The 26,488-nt window shown below is 46.6% G+C and overlaps 1 protein-coding gene across 2 annotated transcripts in view; it reads left to right on the top strand.

Moving 5' to 3' along the window:
* The first annotated feature begins 20,991 nt into the window (after nt 1–20,991).
* Nucleotides 20,992–26,488, top strand: part of NOX4 (NADPH oxidase 4) — a 172,568-nt gene continuing 167,071 nt past the window's right edge. For both annotated transcript variants that reach the window (XM_074981479.1, XM_074981473.1), the window contains exons 1-2: nt 20,992–21,048; nt 22,268–22,363. In XM_074981479.1, coding sequence (XP_074837580.1) covers nt 20,992–21,048; nt 22,268–22,363 — 153 coding nt within the window. The remainder of the gene's footprint in view (nt 21,049–22,267; nt 22,364–26,488) is intronic.

Here is a 26,488-nt window from a genome sequence, read left to right as displayed (position 1 = left end):
CTCACACACACAGATGCCTGAGGCCCTGCAGTGGCAGGGAATTAAATGATTAAGTGAGATATACTCAGATAATCCTGGCAAGTGTCCTGCACTGACACATTTGCAGAGGAAGATCAAAACCCTCCAATATCACAGCCAATCTGCCCCGGGGGAAAATTCCTTCTCAGCCCACATATCGTGGTTGGTGAGACCCTGAGCATATAAACAAGATCCAGCCAGGCAGGAACTTGAGAAAGAACATGCTTGGTCAGAGCACTGGCATACCCTGTTTGATCTCCCATCACTGCTCATGGCATGACCCCGGAGGTAGATTAAAGCAAAACAAAACAAACACATCGACTCTCCCTGCAACCAACCAATCATCACCACTAACAAGCCAGAATAAAATGGGGCAGGGAGAGGAATTCTTTCCTGAACCTTGCAGGTGGCTGGCTGAAACCCTGGCGCAAAGCAGGGTTGGATTTACACCTTATGCCCCTCCAGGCACAGCATCTCCAGCACTCCCCCAACCCTCCTCCGCCCACAGCTGACCTTCATGTTCTCTGTAAAATATGAAATTCTGAACCCTCTTTTAACTTTAAAGTGCCCTAGAACACTGACACTGCTAGGCACATTCCTACTCCACTAACTGGAAACCTGGCCCTGAGCGTGTGCTTTCAGGAACATAAGTTGTGTGCCAAATGTGAGCCCTGGCTGCTGGGCCTTGCCCCACTACCATCACAAGCAATTCTGCTGCACAGTCACAGTCATAAATTTGCCCATCTGTCACTTAAATCTAAATAAGTAATTTCCCCCTTGCAGCTCCTACTTGGGGCTGTACTGGTACCTCATTCCTCTGATCTTTAGAAACTTTCTTCTAATCTTCAGTGTGAATTTGTTCATGGCCAGTTTGGATCACATTTTGTTGTGTCAAGTATCAGAGGGGTCGACGTTGTTCTTTCACTTAGATTTCACTTCCCCCAGCCTGGTATTTGTGCCTCTAATACAGAGTGTCCCTCTCCACTTTCTTTTTGATAGGCCAAACAAGCCAACCACGTCTAGTCTACTTATAAAATAGACTGCCCATTCCCCGATCATCTTGCAGATTGAACCTCCCTCATCTGGCATTCTTGGGATCTGTCCAGTGCTGGACAAGAGAATTTGCTGAACCATGGAAGGTCAATATTTTCTAGCACTTTACCAACTTCTACATTACTTCCACTGTTTACTGGGCTCTTGGAAGACATTTATAGGTAAATTACAGCTAAATAACAGCACAGAACACTGAGAGTGAGGACTGGTGGCTATGGGACCACAAGAAATTTGGACACACCCATGAAAGAAGTTGTTGGGCTAACTAAAATCATGCTGGATCACATATATTGCTGGATGAGAGAGTGCCAGATTAGAGCAGTTCACCTTGTGCTCCTTGTGCACCTGAAAGATAACAGCAACCAGATAACACACAATGCTTGCTAGTATGGTGTGTAGTGTTTCCCCTCTATTGCCTGGTTCGCTAGAGTATAATAGATTACTACTTATAATAACACATGGAGCTATGCATCTCATAGAGCTGGAAGGGACCTCAGGAGGTCATTGAGTCCAGTCTCCTGCCCTCTTGGCAGGATCAAGCACCATCACTCCCCACACCATTTTTTTTAAAGAAGAAAATCTGTTTTTCCCTGAACGGCTTCCTCAAGGATTGAGCTCACAAACCTTGATTTAGTAGGCCAGTGCTCAAACCACTGAGCTACCCATCCCCCTACTTCTGATAGGTAATGAAGTTTCTCCTTTATCTGACATGATAGATAACCATGGAATGGTGCTGAAGTCCTCAAATTCAAACCCGGTGAAGTAGAAGGGTTATATTTGCAGTGGTCAAGAGCAAATGCCTCCTCTACTCTTATCTACCTGTGCAGTGGTGCCCAATAGGTAACATAGATTATGGGGTCAGTGAGTTGTTTCTTTCCCTTTCACTTCAGATATTGGCTATGCCTAGGAGTACACATGCCAGATGTGTGAAAGAGCAACAGAAAATAGAAAATCCTATGTTCCTAAAAGGTTATGGATGGAAGTTTTGATTTGTAATCATGTTCAGAAATGTATTTCTCACTGACCCAGAATTTACTCAGCTGTTTGGTCCTTTAAACATCTGAGGGAAACATTCCCCTTAGAACTCTAAATGCCTTAGGACTGACTCATGAGTATGTAAGGTGTCTGAAGACAGAGCACCCAATTATGTCTCCGCTGAAGTAGGCGGAGTTTTATAAGTGACCTCAGGGCAAGTGGAAACAGGAGTGTAATGTTTAATTGGAAATTAATGAATCCATGATGTTTAACCGTGCATCTCTGAGGTTGGCAAAGAATGTCAATGCTTTCTTATAGTGTGAGGAAACGAAGAAATAGAATGCTAACTTACTATTTGATGTGCTAAGATTTGGAACAAAATGAAGCTGAAATGTAGAGGTTTTCCATAGTGAAAAAGAAAAAAGGTGAGAGGGAAAAACAGTTCTTGGAAATTTGATTAGCTGGCTCCTCCAGGTAGGGAGGTGGCCTAGTGGTTAGGTCTTAGGTTACTCAGTGTTCAAACAAACACCCAAATTCCCTACAGCCCCTGCTACAATGATACTTAGTACTACATGCAAAATTATGAAAAGAAATTGTATCAAGGCTTCTCCTATATTAGGCAACTGAAGGATATAGATTTACCAAACAAGAGAGATGTAGACTAAAACACTGGTACCACTGAAGATGGCTTACTATAGGGCACACATGGAGTTCTCAGGCCAATGGCTGAATTAAAGGATAGTACTACGTACACTAACAATTATGTTTTTATGAAATGCAAACAAAACCCCAAAACTGAGGCAAGAACATGGTGGCAAAGAGGCTTTCCATGCACCTGTACTCTCAGAGGAGAGGCAATGATTAGAAGATAAGAACAAAATTCATACTTTCTGAGCCTGGGCAATAAAAGCTGGTCTTGAAACAATTAAGCGGTAACTTCCCAGACTGATATTTTCAGCTATGTTAACTGGAAATTCATTTTAACCATTTTTGATCTGAAGATTTCATTTAATACATGTTGCCCTTAGAAGAGTGTAGGACTTCCAGCCACTTACAAACAGTCTGTCCCTTCACTTTGGGGTATGGCCCTGACAGTCCCTTTTCCGCCTCCTGAGAGGGGTTTTCTTTCAGGTTCTCCCCCTTGGCACTTGGGGGAAGGTTTGGAAGCTACATCCTCCTGTGGCTGACCCAGCAGACAGCTCTGGCTCAGGTCCTGCAGATGGCAGAACCAGCTCCTGCCTCATTAATGACTGTAAGGAGATACTATTGCCAGTAGGCATACAAATGGTTAACTCCTCGATAGCCCGGTTGAATAGTTATTCCCAAGATGTCTGGAATAAACGACAGAGGGCAATACTCCAGCAGGACTCTCTGTAGAGAATTTGATGTGGTGACCCAATACAATACCCATTTGAGGTACCCATCTCTCTAAATACACATTCTGTATTATTCTGTGTATACAGATGTGCAATAGCTTCATATTTCTGGGTCTGTAAATGTCCCACTGGCTATGTCTGGATTGCAGGAATTTGTTGGCAGAAGTGTCTGTCAGAAGATCCAGTAGTCATCCTTCAGTCTACATAGACTATGGATCGCGCCCTTCGTAGTTCCATTTGGGATCATCATTTGCAGCGTTGACTGTGACTGTGAAGGCACGCACGAGAGCGACAGTCCTTGCTGCATCTGTTGCATGTGTAGTGGGTGTCTGGCAGGTCCTTACTGAGCTTTCTGTGGGCTCGCTTCTCCTCTGCTAGCTGTCTGATCCTCATCTTACCCTTATGAAGGCCCTTGTGTAGTTCCTGCCTCCATCTGCTGCGATCGTCTGCCAGCTCCTCCCAGCTGTCCGGCTCGATGTCTATCTCCCTGAGGTCCCTCTTGCAAACATCTTTGTAGCACAATTAGGGGTGTCCGGGAGGTCTTTTGCCAGAGGCTAGCTCGCCATACAGGATGTCTTTTGGGATCCTTCCATCATTCATCCTATGGACGTGGTCAAGCCAGCGGAGCCGCTGCTGCCTGAGGAGGGTGTGCATGGTTGGGATTCCATCTTGCTCAAGGATGGCGGTGTTGGGCACTCTGTCCTTCCATGATATTCCAAGGATGCGCCTGAGGCAGCACAAGTGGAAGACGTTCAGCCTCTTTTCCTGGCGGGCATACAGGGTCCAAGACTTGCTGATGTAAAGGAGGGTGCTGAGGATGCAGGCTCTGTAGACTTGCATTTTGGTGTGGGTGTACAACTTGATGTTATTCCACACTCTCTTGCTGAGTCTGGACAGAGTTGTTGGCTGCTTTTCTGATCCTCCTATTTAGCTCAGTCTCCAACAACAGGGTGTCAGTGATGGTGGACCCGACGTAAACGAACTCGTGGACGACCTCTAACGTATAGTTGTCAATGCTGATAGATGAAGGTTCAGCAATGTCCTGACCAAGTACGTTTGTCTTCTTTAGGCTGATGGAAAGCCCGAAGTCTTTGCATGCTTTGGAGAACCGATCCAGCAGTTCCTGAAGCTGGTCTTCTGCATTGACACTACAGCAGCGTCATCTGTGAACAGCATATCTCTGATGAGGATTTCCTGCACCTCAGACTTAGCTTTCAGCCTTGCAAGATTTAACAGTTTCCCATCAGTTTTGTGTGCAAAAAGATGCATTCTGTTGAGGATCCAAAGGCGTGCTTCAGGAGGAGTGCGAAGAAGATCCCGAACAATGTCGGAGCAATGACACGTCCTTGTTTGACGCTGCTCCTGATGCTGAAAACATCCGATAATGTGCCGTCATATTGAATGGCTCCTCTCATGTATTTGTGGAAAGACTGGATCATCTTGAGTAACTGTGGTGGACAGCCTATCTTGTGGAGCAGTTTGAACAGTCCATCCCTGCTGACCAAGTTGAAGGCCTTGGTCAGGATGATGAAGGCAATATAGAGTGGCTTGCTCTGCTCCCTGCATTTTTCCTGCAGCTGCCTCAGAGAGAAGACCATGTCAATGGTAGATCTCTGCACGGAATCCACACTGTGATTCGGGATACACCCTCTCAGCAATCTTCTGGACTCTGCCGAGGATGACGCGAGCGAACAGTTTACCAGTGATGCTTAGGAGGGAGATTCCACAGCAATTGTTGCAGTCACTTCTGTCTCCTTTGGTCTTACACAAGGTTACAATGTTAGCGTCGCGCATATCCTGTGGAACCTCTCCCTCTCTCCAGCACAGGCACAGTAGCTCATGTAGGCATTCCAGGAGGGTGTCCATGGCACACTTGATTACCTCTGATAGTATACCATCCTGGCCTGGGGCCTTTCCTACTGCAATGCTGTCAATGGCTTTCTTCAGTTCGTCCACAGTTGGTTCCTGATCCAGTTTGTCCTTTACTGGTCAGAGCTCAACGGCATCGAGGGCTGTATCAACCACAATGTTCTCGCGTGAGTACAGCTCAGAGTAGTGCTCGACCCAGCGCTCCATCTGTTTGGCTTTGTCAGCAATGACTTCACCAGATTTGGATTTCAGAGGCGCCCTCTTGTTCTGGGTGGGTCCTAATGCCTTCTTGATGCCCTCGTACATTCCCCTGAGATCACCAGAGTCAGCACTGGTCTGCATGCTGCTGCATAGCTCGAGCCAGTAGTTGTTGGCACAGCACCTGGCTGTCTGCTGTACTGTTTTTCTGGCTGCTCTGAGCGCTTGCAGGGTACTCTGGCTCAGTGAGTGTTTGTACTCCAGGAGTGCAGCGTGCTTCTTTTCGATGGCTGGAATCATCTCATTGGACTTAGCTTCGAACCAGTCATTTGTGTTTCTAAATCTTCTTCCAAACACCGACAAGGCCGTGCTGTAAATTGTATCTCTCAGATGCTGCCATCCGGATGTCACATCGGCACCCCCAGGGCTGCTGCGCAGATTCTCCTCGAGGGTCTCTCTGAACTTTTCGGCTCTCTCTGAGTTTGCTGTCTTTCTGGCATCGATGCAGGGCCTTCCAGTTGGTTTAGAGTGGTCCAGCTTCTTGGGTCTCACCTTGAGTTTGGAGCAAACTAGCGAGTGATCTGTATCGCAGTCGGCCCTATGATAGCTGCATGTCAGAAGGACGTTTTTGAGGTTATCACGTCTAGTAATAATCACGTCTAGTTGATGCCAGTGTTTCGAGCATAGGTGTCTCCATGACATGCTGTGCTGTGGCTTCGTTTGGAAAAATGTGTTTGTGATGCACAGATTGTGGTACGTGCAAAGTTCAAGGAGATGCTGTCCATTTTCATTCATTTTTCCCACACCAAAGTGGCATAAGCAGGAAGGCCATGACTCACAATCGGTTCCAGCTCTTGCATTGAAGTCACCCAAAATGTACAGTTGTTCGCAAGCAGGTATTTGCGCTATGGCAGCACTAAGCACGTTATAGAACTTGTCTTTTACTTCTGGTGTGGCGTACAGGGTTGGAGCGTAAGCGCTGATCAGGTGGACAGGACTGGTGCAAGTTTGAAGTATGACCTGAAGGAGTCTTTCTGATCCGTCCATGACTAATTCCACCATTTGTAGAAGGATGTTTCTGATGGCAAAGCCAACACCATGCTCCCTGGGTTCTTCTTGGGCTTTACTCTGCCAGAAAAAGGTGTTGTCCTTTTCCTTTAGAGACCCCGAATATGCGAATCGCATCTCTTGCAGAGCAGCAATGTCAACTTGGAGCCTCTTCAGTTCCTCATTGATTACAGCTGTCTTTCGGGTGTCGCTGATGTTCTGAAGATCTTCAGTCAAACCGGTCAACATGGTCTGCACATTCCAGCAAGCAAGCTTAAAACTTTGATGGTTTCCTTTTCTTGTTGATTTTCTTATTGGTTTGTCTGGTGCTCAAATTTCAGTCACTTGTCAGGTTTGGGAACCGTAAGCCTCACACACCCAGTGAGGCAGGTGAACTGTGGTGGGACAGTACCCTACTGGCTGGGGGCTGCCCAGCTTGAAGTGGGTGGTGACTGTCCAGTGAGATGCGATGATCTCTCCCACCATCAAAGGCAACCCCTGGCGCTCATTCTCTACACCAATTGAGCAAGAGCTTATAACCGGTATCTGTTACCTCCCCTGTTGGTTCAACGCTGTTAAGCGATGCTGCAGTACCTCTCCAGGAGCGAGCCTGGGCAATTTTTTTTTGGGACCCTGGGCTGCCCAGACGCCAGTGTCCCCCTCTTGGCTTTACTGATATAGTCCAAAGGAGAGGATAACCTCTACGTCTGGTACCAGCTCAGCTGTAGGAATTGCTGGATCAATGCCAGAAGTTGGCACAGAACCGCCTTAGGACTCCCCTCCGGATTTGCTGTCAGGGTTTACTCCCTCAGCCTTTCTCCTTCCCAGGATAACCCACAAGGCAGTGGGGCATGGAGAATGTGGGTAATGATCCCACTACCTCTTGCACCTCCCTGGCACCACATGTCCCCAAAGCTCCCCGTGGCCTGACGACCTCCTCACCTCCCCAGGACCCTCCTCCCCACCCCTTTGCCTCCCATCAGCTACCAACACCCCCAGATCCCCCCTTTCCACCCCCTTGCCCTCCATTCACTCCCATGTCACCCCACCTCAGCCACACTGCCCCCCCCATCAGCTCTCATCGCCCCCAGGTTCCCCCTCCCCAGCCTCTCCACACCTGGCCGCGTGCTGCTGCAGCCCCACATCCTCCAGGAAGGTGCCGATCTCGTGGCCCAGCCACACCCTGGGTCCCTGCCAAAGCTTCCAACTCTTCTTCTGGCTGCGGCTGCCCACGGGGCCACTGCGGGTTGCGTATGCAGGGATCGCAGGACTGGGCCTGAAAGCCCAGGCAATCTGAGCCAGGCGCGCCACCACCAGCCTGAGTGGGCGCCGCCATCCGCACAGCTGTACCACATGACCCCAAACCACATGCCCACCACCGACACCCCTCGGTCTCACTCCCCGCCCCCCACAGTCAGAAGATATCTTGTGACAAAACCTCTGTCAACAGATGATGGCCAGACCACAACAGCAGATTAAGAGAGTGATCTGCTCTTTCGACAGAGAGCGGTCATACTGCCCGGCTGTTCTACTGGCAAAACAGACACCTGGAAATACAGCAGACAGAGTTGTGCAGTGCCCCAGAAGCCTTTTCTGTTTACAGAAGGCCACTCCCGAACATCCAGACTGGCATTTTGTTGATGGATCTCCGTCAGCAGTGGCGTTCTTCCTCATGGCAAGCAGGGTATGGCTGTCAACAAAAATGCTGCGTTCTGTTGACTTACTAGTGACAGAACACCCGTGGGAATCTGGATGCTCTGTGGGTTTTGTAGACAAAATGGCCATTTTGCCAACAAAATCCCTCTAGTTTAGACATAGCCACTGTGTCTATAGGCCTGCCTTTATGACTCCTTTTCAGAAAGAATTGAAAGAATTATTAAGATGTTCCTCACACTCACCTTGGACATAAAGCAAAGTAACATGAAAATGAGACATTTAGCTAAGAATCCCATATTCAGCTAACTAACACGACCGGGTCAGGCAAACTCTTTCTTTGTTCTGGGCCTCTTCATACTAGTGGTATGAATGTTGAATAAATACCTGATGGATTTACACATTTAGGAGGTACCAAAACTGCGGATGTTGAGAGCTCCTTGAGAATATTGAATGTTTTGCCTACAGATGAACTGTAGAATTGGACTAAATTATTTAATTATTTTTAGAAGCAACTAATCCAGGAAAAAATAGAAGCTTTTGGTTTTGGTAAAGAAACAACTATGAATAAATAATATAGATATTTTCTACCCATCCCCTCATTCTCATACCCTTAATCAATGAGGGAATGTTAACATGTTTGAATAAGGGGAATTAGAAGATGAAACAAACTTCTCAGGAAAGCAACTAGCAAATTTGCTATTGTACAGTCATTACAAAATGTTACCTCTCATTGACTTTTGATTTTGATTATCCTTACACCTTGCACACTTAAAATTGAGTATTGTTTAACCCTTACACAGTTGCCTGGATGTACATGTATGGTTTCCTAATAGTATGTCAGGTTATTCTGAGGTATAAAAAAGCCCTAGCCAAAAATATTTCCTCGAAAGCACCTGGTATGTCATTTAGCGCCTGAGTGACTTGAGGCATTTTGAATTGTGTGTGTGTGTGTGAGAGAGAGAGAGAGAGAGAGAGAGAGAGAGAGAGAGAGAGCAGGAAAGGGAAAGAGAAACTATGGTTGAGAAAGTCTTTTTATAACATCAGAGTGCAAAAATACCAGGGAGTGCCTGCTGCCATGCTAAAGGGTCAGCATAATGGAAAATAAATGTCATCCATCTATTCTAGATTACCAAATGTTCATAATGTCAGAGGGAAAGAATAAGCAATAGAAGAGAATTCCTACTTTGGAAATGTAGGCAATTTTTCTTCCAGACCTTCCATCTCTAATCCTAAAGGTTTTCCTCCAAATTAGATGAAAATCAGAAATACTAGACAATAATTTTGAGAATCTGATCTGAGGTAATTATGGTGTTGTTTGCTAGTAGTAATTCTTGGGGGGACCTTTAGGGTCAGTAGGCAATCATGCACAAGTTAGAATTGACATACTTAAAGATGACAGTACTGAGCTTTTCAATCAGACAAAATAAGGAGAAGGCAAAGGAGAATATTTAGGAACCATAAGGTTCTCTGGCACAAAAAGAAAACAGTGATCTTTCAAAGACCGTGGGAACTTCATGGTTGTCTGAAAATCCAGACAAAAGCCCAACCTGTACTATGTAAGAAGTTAAAAGTTACGTTGTTTGCCATTCAAAAGATAATTTCTTTCAAACTGGAAAGAAGATATTAGGTTACTCCTCTGATCTAGCTGTCATGATACTGTTAAAATGCTCTGTTGCACAGTTTCCATAACCCACCCCAAGGGGCAGCTGCTTTTCATCACTTTGTAGGTTCATCTGGATACACACATGACCACTAAACAGTTGAAAATGGCTGGCATTTGCCCACAATTTTACACCCAGTTAAATTGCAAAAGAATGGCATGATTTGAAATAGATATTTCACCAATGTCTCATCACCTGTTATGTGTAAATTATTTATACACAAGCGATTCGTAAACCTACAAAGAAAGTTGGAAATGGAAGTTCTCATATTGGCAGCTTTCCATGCCAGGATAGATTCTAATAACCACAGTTAGAGTAAGTCTTAGGTGGAAAGAGGGAATATAAGAATTTGTCCTCCATTATACCATGGTAATTCCATTGACTTTGAAAGTCTTGCTCAAGGTTTACTTCTGTATAATGCCCTGACTCAGCAAGCAGTTATGCTGGGTGCCTTTGATTCCTTCTAATTTGCATGGAGGACAAGTTGAGGGTCCTCAGCATTTTGCAGTACCCAAGCTTGAGATTGTAAGTGCATTAGGGTTAGTACCTATGTCCTTTGTGTCTGTCTCACATACTGACCTTATGAAGGGACTTGTTCCTTCTCCCTTCTAATGCACAGTCTCAACGGCGGATCAGGAGGTGTGGTGCTGCAAATTGACAACTCCTGTGAAGGCGGAGGAAGATGCCCCGCTGCCTTGTGGGTATCCTAGGAAGGAGTAAGGCTAGGGAGTAAACCCTGACAGAAAATCCGGAGGGGAGTCCTAAGGCAGTTCTGTGTCAACTTTTGGCACTGTCCCGGCAACTCCTGCAGCTGAGCTGATACCAAATGTAGAGGTTATCCTTTCCTTTGGACTATATCAGTAAAGCCAAGATGGGGGGTCCTGGTGTCTGGGCAGCCCAGGGTCTCCATAAAGATTGCCCAGGCTCGCGCCTGGAAAGGTACTCCAGCATCGCTTAGCAGTGTTGAACCAACACGGGAGGCAACAGATACCAGTTATAAACTCTTGCTTGATTGGTGTAGAGAACGGGCGCCAGGGGTTGCTTCCGACGGTGGGAGAGATCATCGCATCTCATTGGACAGTCACTGCCCGCCTGAAGCTGGGCAGCCCACAGCCAGTGGGGTACTGTCTCGCCACAGTTCACTTGCCTCACTGGGTGCATGAGGCTTAAGGTTCCCAAACCTGACAAGTGACTGAAATGAGCACCAGACAAACCAACAAGAAAATTTTTAAGAAAAGGAAATCATCAAAGTGTCAAGCTTGTTTGTAGTAATGTGCAGACCATGTTGACCGGTTTGACTGAAGATCTTCAGGACATCAGCGACACCTGAAAGACTGCTGTCATCAACAAGGAACTGAAGAGACTCCAAGCTGACATCTCCACTTTGCAGGAGACGTGACTTGCAGCTTCGGGGTCCCTAAAGGAAAAGGACTACACCTTTTTCTGGCAGGTCAAAGCCCAGGGGGAACCCAGGGAGCATGGTGTTGGCTTTGCCATCAGAAACACCCTTCTGCAAATGGTGGAACTAGTCACGGGCAGATCAGAAAGACTCTTTCAGGTCAAACTTCAAACCTGTGCCAGTCCCGTCCACCTGATCAGCGCTTACGCTCCAACTCGGAATGCCACACCAAAAGCAAAGGATAAGTTCTATCACGAGCTCAGTGCTGCCACAGTGCAAATACCTGCTCGTGACCAATTGTACCTTTTGGGTGACTTCAATGCAAGAGTTGGAGCCAATTGTGACTCATGGCCCTCTTGCCTAGGTCATTTCGGTGTGGGAAAAATGAATGACAATGGACAGCATCTCCTCGAACTTTGCACATACCACAATCTCTGCATCACAGACACATGCTTCCAAACCAAGCCACAGCACAGAGTGTCATGGAGACACCCACGCTTGAAACACTGGCACCAATTAGACTTCGTCATCACCAGATGCGACGTCAAAAACGTCCTCCTGACACGCAGCTACCATAGTGCTGACTGCGATACATATTATTCGCTAGTCTGGTCCAAGCTCAAGCTGAGACCCAAGAAGCTGCACCATTCTAAACCAACTGGAAGGCCCCACATTGATGCCAGAAAGAGGGCAAACTCAGAAAAAGCTGAAATGTTCGGAGAGACCCTTGAGGAGAATCTGCGCAGCAGCCCTGGGGGTGCTGATGCAACATCCAGATGGCAGCATCTGAGGGACACAATCTACAATATGGCCTTGTCAGTGTTTGGAAGAAGAGCTGGAAACACAAACGACTGGTTCGAAGCTAAGTCCGATGAGATGATTTCAGTCATCGAAAAGAAGTGTGCTGCACTTCTGGGCTACGTCTACCCTAGCCAAAAACTTCGAAATGGCCATGCAAATGGCCATTTTGAAGTTTACTAATGAGGCGCTGAAATACATATTCAGCGCCTCATTAGTATGCGGGCGGCCGCGGCACTTCGAAATTGATGTGGCTCGCCACCGCACGGCTCGTCCAGACAGGGCTCCTTTTCGAAAGGACCCCGCCTACTTCGAAGTCCCCTTATTCCTATGAACAGATGGGAATAAGGGAACTTCGAAGTAGGCGGGGTCCTTTCGAAAAGGAGCCCCGTCGGGACGAGCCGCGTGGTGGCAAACCACGTCAATTTCAAAGTGCCGCAGCCGCCCGCATGCTAAGGAGGCACTGAATATGTATTTCAGCGCTTCATTAGTAAACTTCGAAATGGCCATGCAAATGGCCATTTTGAAGTTTTTGGCTAGTGTAGACACGGCCCTGGAGTATAAACGCTCACCCAGTCAGAGTACCCAGCAAGCACTCAAAGTAGCCAGAAAAATCGTATAGCAGACAGCCAGGTGCTGTGCCAACAACTACTGACTTAAGGGCTACGTCTACACGTGCACCCAACTTCGAAATAGTTTATTTCGATGTTGCGACATCGAAATAGGCTATTTCGATGAATAACGTCTACACGTCCTCCAGGGCTGGCAACGTCGATGTTCAACTTCGACGTTGCTCAGCCCAACATCGAAATAGGCACAGCGAGGGAACGTCTACACGGCAAAGTAGCACACATCGAAATAAGGGAGCCAGGCACAGCTGCAGACAGGGTCATGGGGCAGACTCAACAGCAAGTCGCTCCCTTAAAGGGCCCCTCCCAGACACACTTTCATTAAACAGTGCAAGATACACAGAGCCAACAACTAGTTGCAGACCCTGTATATGCAGCACGGACCCCCAGCTGCAGCAGCAGCAGCCAGAAGCCCTGGGCTAAGGGCTGCTGCCCACGGTGACCACAGAGCCCCGCAAGGGCTGGAGAGAGAGTATCTCTCAACCCCCCAGCTGATGGCCGCCATGGAGGACCCCGCTATTTCGATGTTGCGGGACGTGGATCGTCTACACGTCCCTACTTCGATGTTGAACGTCGAAGTAGGGCGCTATTCCCATCCGCTCATGGGGTTAGCGACTTCGACGTCTCGCCGCCTAACGTCGATTTCAACTTCGAAATAGCGCCCAACACGTGTAGACGTGACGGGCGCTATTTCGAAGTTGGTGCCGCTACTTCGAAGTAGCGTGCACGTGTAGACGCAGCCAAGATGTGCAGCAGTATCCAGAACTGTGCTGACTCTGGTAATCTCAGGGGAATGTACGAGGGCATAAAGAAGGCTATACGTGAGCTTTAGTCCCTTTAGTTATTTAAGTTAACTTCCTCCCATACTCTGCTTCTGTCATTCCAGTTTATTTTTGGTATTGCTTCTCTCTTGCTTACTTTGTAGTAGCAAGGTGTATAGCATCTTGGGAGAGATTAACAAGGAAGAAGTCACCCAGGCTACATCTAGATTGTAGCTCTAACTTGGCTATTTTGAGGTGCTGCTACTCCTCTTCATAAAGCGGGGTAACAGAAACAGAATATTGTGCTCGAAATAGCTGTGCTATTTTGAGCACAGCAAAAAGCTCTGGTGTTGCTATTTCAGGGTATAGCAACAATAGTCTAGATACAGCCCAACTTCTTAGATCTTGGGTTCTGACACTTGTAGCATTGTTAATCCCCGAGAGTAAAGCTTTTCCAGGAATTGGGCTTAAATCAATGTCATAGTTCCCCAAGCAACCAGTGGCACCCCCTCACACATGCCTATTTTAACTATTCCTTTGTAAAGGTCTTCACAATTACTAAAAACGGCTGCAGTTGCATGTTGTATAGCATTTTTTAAGGACTTCACAGCTTGCTAGGGCTCACCTGTGCTGGATCAGTGAATGGAAAGAGATCGCTTCCTGACACCTAAATATATTTGCAGTGCAATAAACACCTGTGATTGGCCTATGTCACCTGATTCAGACTTGTGGGACTTGCAATAAGGAGTTATCTTGGATTGGATTGGATTTAGGCCTGTCCCCAAATGTCTACATGGCAATTCTAATGCCCCACAGCCTGAACTCTGCAAGCCAGAGTCAACTGCCACAGGCCAGCTGCAGGTATTTAATTGCACTCTAGACGTACTCCTGGCTTCTGCAGACTATTTGACACTGTGCTTTCCCAGTTGGCACTGAATGAAAGTCCTGTGTTGCCAAAGATGCAGGCTTTTGGAACTCTAAAATGCAGTCCTGATAATTGAAGTTCCCATAAACTCTTGCTAGAGTCAAAGTGGCCTAGCTAAACTCCAGTTTTGGAAATGATGATCTACCTGTCCAAAATATTGGCACCACATTGTTTCAATTTTACTTTTGAAAAAACAGTTTGTGTGTAGATGCTCCATGGGCTCTTTTGAAAGAGCCCCCTTCTTTCAAAAAATCTTTCCAAACAACTTGCTAGTGTAGATGCAGCCTGAGGGTATTCAGCCACTGGCACAAGTTGGCTAAGGAAGCGGTGGATTCTCCACCACTTTAGATGTTTAAATGAAGATTTTGATATCTTTCTAAAGATATGTTCTAGCTCAAACAGAATTACGGTTGAACTCTTTAGGCCTGTGTTAAGAAGGGCCAGCTTCTATGATTATTATGGTTCCACATGGCCTTAAAATTTATTAATTATTATATTTTCAGTATACAACTAAATTTTAATCTGCTTTTGCACATTGTACTGTACTGTTCAGCAACGCTCTGGCCCTGCTTACATTGAAGTCAGTGAAAAAACCTTCATGGGAAGTGGGATTGGGTGTTAAGCCTTTTAAAAGCTATGAAGCTTTACCATCTTAAATTTCTTCTCACTCTGTGGGTCAGTTCTATAAAGAACCTACAAACCCAGGGCACGTTTTACAATCAGCAGGACAAGTGAATGTAAGTAATACTTCTCACCAGTTTGTCATGGAATGCATTGCAGCTGTAATTCTTATACACATGTTCTCTGCATGTGCTGCTTACTTGCATTCCATTATATATATCAGTGTTACTGCTGTGTGCTGGAGCTGGCATTCAGTCTTTTCTTGCTTAAAGTAGGAATGTGGGAGGTTATTTGAGGCCATAATGGTACATGACTTCATGCTATATTTTGTGATACTTGTAGCATGGAATTTAAAAGTAAGAACTGGGCTCAGTAGTTTGGAGGACTATTAACAGAAGCAAAACTTACACTGCTAAAACAATTACTAAATTTAACAAACATTTTCCCTTAATGGCTCACTAATGATTTTGCTAGTTCTGTGAGAACCAAGAACTAGCATTTTAATTACTCAAATTGGTGTTGCCCACCGAAATCAATGAAGTTAAACTGATTTATACTTGTGAAGTTTCTGGTTCCAGCTGTTCAGAAGTAGCTATCACTTCAGACCCCGGGGGGAGCCCATAGAGTCTGTCAGGAAGCCATTCCTAGCAGGGTTTATACTATAGCAGGAGTAAGCAAACTTTTTATGTTGGGCCCCACTTTTCATCCCTGCAATTAGCAGGGCCCCCAACCTGTCTCCTGTAATCCAAGCCCTGATGGAAATTTTGGTTATGTTCATATGAAAAAACAAAACAAAACACCTTTAGGCATGTGTAAGAAAATAAGTACATAAAATCTTTATTAATTGGTATATAAATGTGAATAAACCCATATAAAAACAGTAATGTATTTCAACATTTTTATTGAGATGGATGAGCCCAAGACCCAGCAGCCAATTTTGCTGTGTGCCCACTTATGAAATTTCATGCCATACTTCAGAGAGCCCACTTTGAGCATCCCTGCCCTAAAGGCCAGGTGCCCTTCACATAGGATAGTCTTCTTACCCAGCAGTGAAAACAGAAATATAAATATTGAACATCATTTTAACCTTCTGCCTTGATATTGACTCACATACTATGGTAAGGAAAAATAAAGACAAACAGCATATAACTAAATATGATTTAGCAAATACAAGAAATTGTGCATGCCCAGGAAGCAGCCAGCAGGTAGGATGTCTGGCCCTCCTCTCCCTGGGTTGGCCAGCAAACAGGGTATGATTCCCAAGTCCTGGCCCCAGCCCCAGCCCCAGCCCCAGCCCAAGGAAACAATAGGTAATCTCCTAATAGCTAGCCCTCTGCAAGATCGGGTAAGGTCCTAGTAGCTAAATGAATAACACAGTATATTGAATAAGATAGTGCTCTGGTTCTCTAAATTAAGTTTGAGAGGACCCCTTAGTTCTCACTTATTTATTGCAGTTTACACCACATATTATTGTTTCATACCATTTTAGGCCAGAAGGGATATGATCATCTGATCTATCTTCCTGCATATCACAAGCCAATAAATGTCATCCAGTTACTCCTGCACAGAGCCCAACAATTTGGCGAACTTACAAAGAATTTGAAACACGTGCCAAAGTATATCTAGACTGATTAAATACAAAAATATCAAGAACTTTTCTGCTTCCTCACTTAGCCCTTCAACTGTCCCCAGGAAAAGCCTGTTATAGGACCTGGGCTGTGCCCTACCCCTAGACAAGTGCAAATCTGAAGAAGGAAGGCAAATAAACTCAAGCCAAGGGCTCTCAGCTGAAAATGGCCTGTTGCCTCTCCTTGCCCCCATGTACGTTTTTGGGATGTTATCTCAGCTGTTCCCAATGATTGGGAGAGCCATGGGGAGAGAAGCAGATTGTAATTCATCTGGGCCCAAATAGTGCTTAATTCATGCAAGGGCTGAACCCGGCACCTCTAGGCTTAGGAGTTGATAACCCTGCCACCTCTAGGCTTGCTGCAATAGCTGGGCATGTAAAAAAACCTTGCTTGAGCCCAGACACCTAATTGCACGGGGGCTTTCTGTAACCTGTGAGCTTGGGTGGCCATCCAGAAGAGACTGAAATGCTGCTCATCTGATTAGCAGAATGCCCACAGCCAGCAGCATGTGTTTCTATGGATGGTGCACATCCACATATGCCTCAGTGCACATAAAATTTTTTTCCTCACATGGATGTCAAAAAATAGCGGAAACATTACCCAATGCCTCTTTCACTACAAATTAAGCCTTGGGCTCAAACAACTAAGGGCTGAAGTGAACTCATGGAAATGAGAAAGCGGCCAGTACAGTCACTGGAACATGTGACTTCTGTGCCATGCGAGGAAGAATATTCAGTAAGTGAGCAGTCAAGTGCTGCATCAGCTACATTTCCTGAGCCCTCTCTAAGAACCTGCAGGGTAGCCTATTGCCAAGTCTGCGATTACACGGGTCAGATTATTTGTTGCTTTTTCTATGGTGGTAGTGATCAAAGCCTCCACCAGGCTCTGTTGTGCTAGACAACATACATCCTGCAAATCTCATTCTCAATTCAGAACATTTCTCCAATATTCACCCTGTGAAGTGATTGCATAAGTTTTTCAATACATTCCAACAGCAATGGGAGAGAAATAAGAAGTCCCAGGTCACTGAACAGTTTCAGAGGGTAGCCACGTTAGTCTGTAGCTTCGCAAATAACAAGCAGCCCTGTGTCACTTCACAGACTAACAGTGTATTCGGTCATGAGCTTTTGTGGGTAAAACCCACTTCCTCAGATGACTGAAGCAGGAAAAATAGCACACAGGGTTAGTACAGCAGCAGGGAAGGGAAGGGGTCACCTGTTGCTACTAGGACCAGTTGATGAAGCAAATTAAGTAGGATATGTCCCATTCCTGTGAATGTCAAAGGTGGGGAAATTGCCCTTATAAAACATAAGACAGGTGAGGTTCCTGTTAAGGCAGAGGCTAAATGTGTCAAATTTGCAAATGAATTCTAATTCAGATGGCTCCCTCTGTAATCTTGTAGTAAAATTCTTTTGTAGAAGAATGGCTAATTTTCAATCCATTATTGACTGTCCAGTGAGGTAAAAGTGTTCCCCTACTGGTTGGTGTGTGTTCATATTCCTGATGTCCAATTTGTATTAATTCACCCTTTCTTACCCATTACAAGGGCAATTTGCCCCCCTTTCACATTTGCAGAATGGGACACATCCTACTAAATTTGCTTCATCAACTGGTCCTACTAGTGAGAGGTAACCCCTTTCCTCCTCCATTCCCTTCCCTCCCTGCTATATACACCCTGGATTCTATTTTTTTCTACTTCAGTCATCTGAAGAAGTGGGTCTTTCCCACGAAAGCTCATCACCTAATAAATGTGTTATTTTCTAAGGTGCTACATGACTGCTTGTTATTTGGGCAGTTAAACAATGGTGACACCTTCTTCTTCTTCTTTTTTTTTTTTTGGTTTATGCCATCCTGCACTGGCCTCAAATGATAGTTCTGATCAGTTTCCAAACTCAAGGGATGGCATTTTTGCTTGCCTCCAGTATTCCTAGCAATAGCTCTGTTCTGTATAGCTGCCTTTCTGAGCCCATCCCTTTGCGGTCTTCCGTTTAGAATTCAGCAGTTGCCAAAGTCACTCAGCGTTCTGAGCCTGGGCTCAGTCACTGCTAAAGAAGCATCAGCAGATTCAGCATCCACTGCACTGGGACCATCAAGGAGCTGCAGGAGCAACTGTACTAGAGAGTGGTGGGTGTGGTCCTCCCTTCAGTCATTTCATTCCCATGTCCTGTTGATTCTTTCAAGGCCATCTAATGGGACAGGCTCTCTCCCTCCACCTGTACACCAAAGGGGAGAGATATAAGGCTGGGGCACATGGCTCTAGTGACCAAGTCCCCATATTCTAGGGGCAAGGTGTATGGCAGCTTTTTCCCCAGTTACTAGGGCAAGAGTGGAAAAGACAGGTTTGGCTACATCGCTCTTCTTCACATCCTAGACCAGCATGCTTCATTCAGGGGAAAAAAAAATGCTAAAAGCAAAGCAACGTTCCGTTGCTCAAGAAATAGAGAATAGCAGAACGCTGAAAGTTCTGCACTCAAGCTGAGCTGGTGATGGGTGTGGGATGATATCACGGCTGACTGCTTTTTTAAAAGCCCTGGTAGGAAAAAAAACCATACACACAAAGAACTATGTTTTAGGTTCCAAAGTCAAACCCTCAAAAGTAAGGAAATCCCAGATTTACAGTTGGTAAGGAAATCTTTAATTCAGCTTCTTTGCCTGTACACACTGTTGTAACAGTTTTTAATTACATACTTACTGTTCTTTTCCATAAGACTTCTGTCCCTCAGTGGACAGGATGGACACGCAAGGAGAGAGAAGTAAAATCATACCTTCAAAAACAAGAAGTCCTGTGGCACCTTACTGACTAACAGATATATGGGAGCATAAGCTTTCATGGGCAAAGACCCACTCCAGCAGATGCAGCTGATAAAGTGAGTTTTTCCCCCAAACGCTTATGCTCCCATATATCTGTTAGTCTGTAAGGTGCTACACAATTTCTTGATGTTTTTGCACATACAGACTAACATGGCTACCCCTCTGATACTTGATAAAACCATACCAACATTGGCAAATCTAACATTTCCAAATATGCAAGCACTTTATTCTTCAAACAGCTTTTTCAATGTATAATATATGTTTGTTTGGTAATGCACAGTTAGGTGCCAAAATGAATGTGTGTTTCAGAACTTGAACTCAGAAAATGCGCAGTGAAGGAAGGAGAAAGTAGACAGCCACAGCCCATGTTTGTCCCCTGATTGGAGTTGGATGGAAAAGACAAAGCCCCTTCCCTGGTGCCATGATAGATGGATAGGTGGGCCAAATCTTAGTAGAACTGCAGCCTGGCCCATGGGGTCACAGCCAATGTTCCCTCTAATATTTTCCATCCATGTGCAAAATAAATTTTGTTACGTGCACTGAAGCATGTGTGATGTGCACCACCTGGAGAAACACAAACCCAACGGTGGGCTCTCTGCTACTCAGCAGGGGGCACATTTCTCTCCTGGGTGGCTTCCCACACTCAGCTTACAGAGAAGACTGGTCACACTCCTGCTGAGGGTTGGATGTGTGCACAGAAGTGTTACAACTCCATCAAACCTCACAGAGCCGACATCCTGAGGCTTTAAATTCTAAGCACTTAGGTATGCTGGGCTATTAGTAACAGAGAGGTAGCCATGTTAGTCTGTATATTTGAGAACAATAAGAAGTCCTGTGGCACCTTATAGACTAACAGATATTTTGGAGCATAAGCTTTCGTGGGCAAAGACCTGCTTCGTCAGATGCATGAGTGTATGTGTGTGGTGTTGGGGTTCCAGAGGGGTATTTAAGAGGGTTGTCCCGGTAAAAGGGAGGGCCAGAGCTCACGAGGTCTATTCAGCAAGGTGGAAATGCCCCAGTATCAGTAGTATATGTCAAAGAGGAAAAAACAAGTCAGAGCAGACACGGGGATGTGGGACCATTGTCAGAGTCTAATAACTGGGCCATTAGCTCCATCCCTACGGGGCAGCAGTGCTGACATGCATCGCCAGGGAGGCACCAGAGCCCCTCCACCCCCCATCTCACTCTGACAACCTACAGAAGCCTCACCTCCTTGCCAGCAAATCGCAGCCCCCCTCCCCCAGTCACCCCGGCCCTGCCACTCTCTGGCAGTGCAGCGCCATCCGCCTGACCCCTGCCTCAGGCACCCAGAACTGCACCTCGCCACCACCCCCTTCCGCCTCTCCCGTCCGCGGGGCCCGAGGGCAAGTGCCAGCAGAGCCAGAGCAGGGGCGTCACAGCGTGGGAATGAGCCTGGTGCGCGCGGGCTGGGCCCGGGGGGCAGAGCGCAGCAGAGCGGCCGGGGAGGTGCAGCCAGGGGGCGGCGGCCGGAAGGGAAGGAGGGGGAACGGCAGGACGCGCCTGGCCCCGCTGAGGAGCAGCAGCAGCCCCAGCGGCGCTTGCAGCATGGCTCTGTGCGGGAGGAGCTGGCTAGCCAACGAGGGGAGCAAACACCTCTGCCTGGTAGGAGGGTGCGCGGAGCTGCCGCTGCTGCAGGCTGGGGGGCTAAGGCGCTGCTGCACGTGCGGAGCGGGGCTGCCGGGGCCGCCCGTCTGGTTCCAGGCTGGGCTGGGCGGGCACGTGCGCAGTGCATGGCTGTGCGCACGTGGGGGCCGGCCGGCTGGCTGGCCTGGAGACACAGGCGTGCGTGCGTGGCTGTGTCTGGCGTCTCGGGGTCCCCTTTGCAGGGGCAGGTGGGCTGGGTAGGTGGCTGATGTGCAGTGTGTGTTCTAGGGAGTTGCGTGCTTGAATGGCCCCATGGCGTGGGTGCGCGTTATACGAACATAGGCGCAGGACAATATTCCCGCTAACATGTCCCATCCATGGGTGGGATAAATTTTGTGATATGCACCCAGGCACGTGCTGCTGTGCACCACTGATAGAAACGCACCGGGGGGCTGTGAGCACTCTGCTAAGCGTCTGCGCGGCACCTGAATCTCCCCTGGGTGGCTGCCCAAGTGCTCAACTTCCAGAGAGCATTGTCACACCCCTGGCTTGTAAAAGCAAAAAGCAGTCAAGTAGCACTTTAAAGACTAGCAAAATGGTTTAACCATTTTGCTAGTCTTTAAAGTGCTACTTGACTGCTTTTTGTTTTGATAGTGTATAGACTAGCACGGCTTCCTCTTTGTTACTATTCAGCATCCGTGGCTTGTTGTGGTTGTTGTCTTATACGAAGTTTAGAGTTTGAGCCAATGGTTCTGGGCACCTGCGGTACAAAAGTTGATGCACTGCCTGTGTAAATAAGGGGTAATGAATGCCTGTGTATCTATGTGCAGTGCATGTGGATTTGATCTGTGGTAGAGCCTCTCAGGAGAGTTGGGACAGAAAAAGCATCTGAAAATACACTTTTCCTTGCATAGGTGTCATGATTTGTCTTTTCCTTCATTTTTTTGTCAAAAAAATTCTTTGACTTTAATAGCAGCTGCATTCAAGGTGCTATATAAGATTGTAAAGGACTGCACTGAGAATGCAAACCTTTGGGAGGCTGCCTGAGAACAAAAAGTTTTACAGCCAGCAGGGGCTGTTTTGGTTATGTCTTTCTGTGGGTTTTTTTCATTCAGCTGCAAAATCCTTAGAGAGTTCATTGCATGTGTGCTATGTGGTGAAAAGAAATATTGAGAAGCTCTGGACTGTACATATGCCTTTCATTTACAGGTATTCTTTCTTGTCTTGTTCATTTTAGCTTTTCTGGATCTCCCTCAACGTGGGGCTCTTTGGGAAAACCTTTCTGCTGTATTACCGTGGGCCGCAGTACTACTACTTACATCAGATGCTAGGTGTAAGTGATCCTTTTTTCTGAGGTAGTGGGATAGGGAGTCAAGGGCAAGAAAGCTTTAACGAGGGAAGAATTGGGCTGCTTCATAGATCTGGAAGGTGGTGGGGAAGTGGAAGATCAATAAGACATTTACTATGGAGATTGTTGACATTTTTGTGGTTAGCACAATTGACAATGTTGAGAACAATCTCTGTATTGGAAAGAATAAAAGGTAAGGAGCCAGTCAAGCGTCTGGGAAAGCCAGCTGCAGGCATGCCTACAAGATCTGACTCTGTAAACATAACAACACATGACCGGAGCTTTACTTTTTAGTCATCATCACTTTAGCAGGCTTGTAGGCTTGTTCCGGTGAGCTTTTATGCTAGTTCTCATGATGTATATGTCTTTGGGGAGTTGTTTTATTAACTGTGTTAGTCTTTCTGCCTCTGCATGTCATTCTCAAGCAAGCACACAGGAAGCATAATAAATAATTATACAGTGCATAATGTTTTTGCCTTCATGCCTGGCTATCAGTGTGAAGAAGGGTGGCGGTGTGGGCATCTTCTGGTATAATGCTGATGTCTCCTCTTTGCATTAGCAATGATGACCCACAAGAAACAGTTTCTAGATGATGACCTGTGGGTCTTTTTCTTTCTTGAAGTAATCAGTATGTCATGAATACGTACAATTAGCTTTCACTGTAAATTGTCCAGAGGGAATGTTCAAAGGGGGAAAAATATAGTGAGTAAAATCTGACCGTTGCTCTATGTCTTCGTCCCCCTTCTGTAAAATGGGTATGATAACGCCTCCCTAGTTCAGAAGAGAGCTGTGAGCACAGACATGTTAAAAATAGTGGGAGGCACAGATACCCAGCTAATAATAGGACCTTAGATACATCTATGAGTCAGAGGCTGATGAGAAGGAAAAAGCTACAATACATTATGTTGATACTGTTTTTATTTCTTGCTTGGAATATGTTTCCAGACAATACAGTTGTTTGAGCTCTCATTTGCTGCTGCTTTATCATGATAAAGACTTTCCTATTTGAGGCCAAATTCTCCCTTCAATTTTCTGCAGCTACTTCACTGAAGTCTGTTTTTCCCACTGAAATCTAGAGGGAATTAGACATCTTGAAACTTTGTTTGCTTTGAAGTACTCTTTTGCATGTAATTGCCTTGTAACCAAGGCATGCCAGATGTGTTTATTAATCTGCTTTTTCCAGTAGGTGTCTTGTGTAACAAAAATAGTTACTAGAAGCTTTAATTTTTTCCTTGGTTATTTAAGCTCCTCTTCCTGTATTGGGATTTCACAATTTTGTTTAAGGCTTTAGCCCCTGTGTCCAACTGTCGTCATATTTCACGCCAGCTTTGGAGGCAATTTGATCCTTAGTATAATGTTCTGTCTGCCTTTTCTTTCTGCCATACTGGTGTTTTGCAGCATTTCCTTTAACCCTTTTCCCTCTCTTCTCTGACTCTTCTTTGCACTGTACAGACCTTTACCATTAATTGTTTGCATTTTAAGTCTTTTCCACTCAAGTGGTAGTATTCCCATCAAGGTGTCTCTGTGTTGTGCTACAGGTTGAAACTCTGAAATCTGGGGTTCTCTGGTGCAGCAGGACCACGGATGTTACTGGAACACATAGCCCCAGTGGCTGGGAAGGGGCACCAGCTAGATCAGAAGTCAGAGCCCTGGCCAGGGCAACCACAGCCCAGGCACAGTGGCTGGGGCAGGAAAGCAGGTGGCCTGGGCTGGAGAGTGGCAACCTGGTGCCGTGGAGCAGCAGCCTGGGGCCAGGAAGTGGTGGTCCATGACCAGGAAGCTGTGTCTGGGGCTGGCAAGTGGACAGCTGGTGCAGGGGAGCTGTGGCTGGGGAGTGTCTGGGAAGGTGTGGCCAGATCCGGGGAGTGGGTGGCCGGGGCTGGAGAGCTGTCAGCCAGGAAGCTGTGTCTGGGGTCAGGAATCTCAGAGAGATAATTTTACCTTTAAAGAAATTTGTCTTGTTGGATTAATTCCCTGAGACTGACACGAGTACTGTGTTTCCTGTATCAGAGAGGTAGCCATGCTAGTCTGTAGCTTCAGGAACAGCAAGAAGTCTTGTGGCACCTTATAGACCAATAGATATTTTGGAGCATAAGCTTTCGTGGGCAAAGACCTGTTTCATGAGATGCATGAGTTGGGGGGAGTGGTTTCATAGGGGTATTTAAAGAGTGGGGTCCCAGTAAGAGGGAGGGCCAGAGCTGACAAGGGCTATTCAGCAAGATGGAAATGGCCCAGTATCAACAGCACTTATCAAAAGAGGAAAAAACAAGTTGGATCAGACAGGGGGATGCGAGCCATTGTCGGAGTCTAATGGGGAGATATTAGCACCCAGAGCAGAGAAACTGCCTTTGAAAGCTGCGTGCCACTCCCAGTCTTTGTTTAATCCGTGGTTAATGGAGTCAAATTTCCAAATAAATTGCAGCTCAGAGATTTCTCTCTCCATTTGATTTTTGAAATTTGTTTGTTTCCTGACCATTCCCGGAGTGTACATGAAAGTCTATATCAGTGGTCAGCAGCCTTTCCAAGGCGAAGTGCCAAAATTTGACCTTTGGATGACTATGGATGGTCCCAGTGCCAGTAATACTTTTTAAAGTCACTAATGGTCCTACTTACAACAGCTTCGTTAATAAGTAAATTAAGATGCAGAGCTTTACTGTTTCAGTTTTTAAATCTCCATTTTTAAAATATCTAAAAGTGTCCAGGATTTTAACTTCCCTTATCCTGGATTCTCTGTTCCAGCAGTATCCGCACCCCTGGCCTCCAGGGCTCCCTGGCTGGAGCCGTTAGTGGCACCCTGCCTTAACATTGTGGCATATGAAAAACTCAGCCCTCAATTCCAAACTCCCCTGAGTTTTTCTGGAGCCAGAGTCTAATCCCAGTCTGAATTTTGTGACTTAGATATCTCTGGATTCAAAACTCATAAAAATGACCAAGCAAGGTGCAGTCTGCCGCACACAGAGGTGTGTAGCTGTGCTCAGACATTAGTCCTGAGGTCTTATATAACGTTTGCATCCACAGATCTTAAAGTGCTCACAAAGGAGACAAATGTCATTAGCAATAATATGTGTAGGTGGTTGGAGGCTTGGCACTTAAGCCTTCCCAAGTGGGTTTATAAGCAAATGGAACAGACTGTTCAGACCTCATCCTGTGCTGCAAGTGACTTCAGCAAATCACAGACAACATGGCTAGCTGATCTCTCCACAAACTGCAGCTACATCTTAAGGGACTTCATTCACCCCCTTTCAGTAGCCAGATGTCATGTCAGCAACCCAGGCTTCACAGCCTTGCCCATTGCAGTGCAGGGGGGCAGGGCAGATTATAGACCCCAGAAAGGGCAGTTTTATGTGCACAGGGTCAGAAGAGGTGGCGGCATCTCCTGCACACTAGAGGCTCTGCAGAGCTCCCACAGATCGCATCCCGGGCAGATAGGATGATTTTTGGGAAAGCTGTGCTCTCCCTTCCATTGTTCCACCAGAACCAGCTATGATCTCCTTCCCTCCTCCCACAAAACTGTCAGCCAGCTGGCTCCACAGGCCAACGCTGGGCTTTTTGTTGGAATACTTGCCAGCCTTACCCCATACTACCTCACTTATGTTTGAAAAGCAGAAGCTGGGCCAAGAGCAACAGCTTGATGCAGAAGGAAATCCCCCAGCACTATGCGGATATGGAGACTTTGATGTCCTGATTCAGCATGGAGCTGCTGGTGGTCCCAGATGGATAGCCACACCTGGCCTCAGTGGACAGCCCGCGGCAGCCAGAGGTGGGGAGCCCCAGCTGCTCCTGGGTGGGCAGCTGCCTCCAGCCTCATGTGAATGGCTGCTTCTGGCCCTGAGTGAGGAGCCCCAGTCACCAGGGGCACAGAGCCCTGGCTGATCTGGGAAAGGCAGCCACTGCTGGCCCCAGGCGGACAGCCTACCGAGGGCACGGGTGTGGAGCTGCTGGTAAGCTGCATGGGGAGAGGTGAAGGAAAAAGTGTCCTTCCAAGTGCCAGACAAAATGGGCTTGCGTGCCGGGGGTTGCCGATCCCTGGTCTTTGTAATAAGTTGTGCAGCTAATGAAAAAGAAGGATGAATTCAGCAGAAATAGGGGAAAAAGGGGTGGGGAGAAAGG

Source organism: Carettochelys insculpta, chromosome 1 (genome assembly GCF_033958435.1).
Source record: "Carettochelys insculpta isolate YL-2023 chromosome 1, ASM3395843v1, whole genome shotgun sequence".
Classification (NCBI taxonomy): domain Eukaryota; kingdom Metazoa; phylum Chordata; order Testudines; family Carettochelyidae; genus Carettochelys; species Carettochelys insculpta.
Note: the sequence above shows the minus strand (reverse complement) of the source record. Positions and strands in the feature narration are given on the sequence as shown.